The sequence below is a fragment of the Sceloporus undulatus genome, unplaced genomic scaffold (genome assembly GCF_019175285.1).
Source record: "Sceloporus undulatus isolate JIND9_A2432 ecotype Alabama unplaced genomic scaffold, SceUnd_v1.1 scaffold_21558, whole genome shotgun sequence".
In the NCBI taxonomy this organism is placed as follows: Eukaryota; Metazoa; Chordata; class Lepidosauria; order Squamata; family Phrynosomatidae; genus Sceloporus; species Sceloporus undulatus.
In genome coordinates this window covers 1-1,648 of record NW_024824473.1, presented here as the reverse complement: position 1 = coordinate 1,648, position 1,648 = coordinate 1, and the positions used below count along the sequence as shown (strand labels likewise).

The window sequence follows — 1,648 nt, the reverse complement described above, 5'->3', positions numbered from 1 at the left end:
GCTGGTGGATGTCCAAGGCAGTCCACCGAGGCCGCCAAATTTGGAGACCCCCGAGTGTCCAGGTCACCACGGATGCCAGCCTCCGGGGCTGGGGGGGCAGTATGCGGCACACAGCTAGCCCAGGGCAAATGGAGCCCAGAAGAGCGGACACACAGCATCAATTGGCTGGAACTCCGGGCAATTCGGCTTTCTCTTCTCGCCTTCAGTCAGACAATCCACTAGAGGTCTGTCCTGGTCAGGACAGACAACACCACAGCCAAGGCCCATGTCAACCGTCAAGGGGGAACCAGGTCCAGGTCCCTGATGAGCGAGGCTCGATCCCTTCTAACGTGGGCAGAGGCCAACCTCTTAGCTCTGGAGGCCGAGCACCTTCAAGGATCCCTAAACTCAAAAGCCGACTGGCTGAGCAGAATAGACATCGACCAGGGAGAGTGGAGTCTCCACCCTCAGACCTTCCAGATCATCACGGACAGACTCGGCCAACCCATACTGGACCTGTTCGCCTCCCCCGCCAATGCCAAGACTCCCAGGTTTCTCTCAAGGTTCCGGACGGAAGGGGCCGAAGGGATGGACGCCCTCAACTGCCACTGGCCTCCGGGCCTCCTCTACGCCTTCCCGCCGACTCCGCTGCTCACGAAGCTCCTAGCCAGGATACGCAGGACCAACGCGCAGGTCATCCTCGTGGCTTCAGCGTGGCCGCGGCGGCCCTGGTTCTCAGAGATTCTCGCCATGGCAACTCAAGGGTTCGCCCTTCCACTCAGGCCGGATCTCCTCGCGCAAGGGCAGATCCATCACCCAGACCCAGCCTGGCTACGGCTTCACGCCTGGAAATTGAACGCCGCATGCTGAACGGATACGGCTACTCCCCGGAAGTGGTTGACTCCATTCTCGCTTCGAGACGCCAATCTACAAATAGAATCTACGAGTACACCTTCAGGACATTCAGGAGGTGGTGCAAGGTCAAGAACAAGGACTTCATCAAGATCTCTGTCCCGACACTACTCCAGTTCTTGCAGGATGGCTTCCTCCAGGGCCTGCGGCCCAACACCGTCAAGAGACAAGTGGCAGCCATCACCTCCATTCTGCCCCATGACGACGCAGCCAGGATATCCCGACACCCCCATATCCGCAGGCTGCTCAAGGGGGTCGCCAACAAGGCGCCCCCAACGAAGCATCGATTCCCGTCCTGGGACCTACATAAAGTCCTCAAGGCCTTGACCATCCCGCCTTTCGAGCCACTGAGGGAGGTACCCCTCAAGTTCCTGACCCTCAAGACACTGTTACTGACGGCACTCACGTCAGCAAGGCGCGTGTCCGAAATTGGTGCCCTATCCGTCCGCAAAGAATTGTGCATCATCAGGCCTGACTCTATTCTCCTCAGACCTGACCCAACCTTTATCCCTAAAGTCAACTCGGTCTTCCACACCGCCCAGGACATCGTCCTCCCGTCCTTCTGCCCCCGGCCCAAGGAAGACCTTGAAAAGTGCTGGCATACTCTCGATGTTCGCAGAGCCATAAAAATCTACCTGAAGAGAACAGCCACTTTCAGGAGATCGGAGTCGCTATTTGTATCCTTTCGACCTAACTCCAAGGGCAAGAAGGTGTCACGCCCTACCTTAGCAAGGTGGATCAAACAGTGTATCGTCCA

General features: G+C 57.9%; 1 protein-coding gene across 1 annotated transcript; it reads left to right on the top strand.

Annotated features, from left to right (window-relative positions):
• Positions 1-8: 8 nt before the first annotated feature.
• On the top strand, positions 9-1,624 carry LOC121918651 (the record flags this gene model as incomplete). The annotated part of the gene is made up of 1 exon (XM_042444667.1): positions 9-1,624. A coding segment is annotated over exon 1 (1,616 nt), but the record flags the coding sequence as incomplete, so codon positions are not given.
• Between the last annotated feature and the right edge of the window lie 24 nt (positions 1,625-1,648).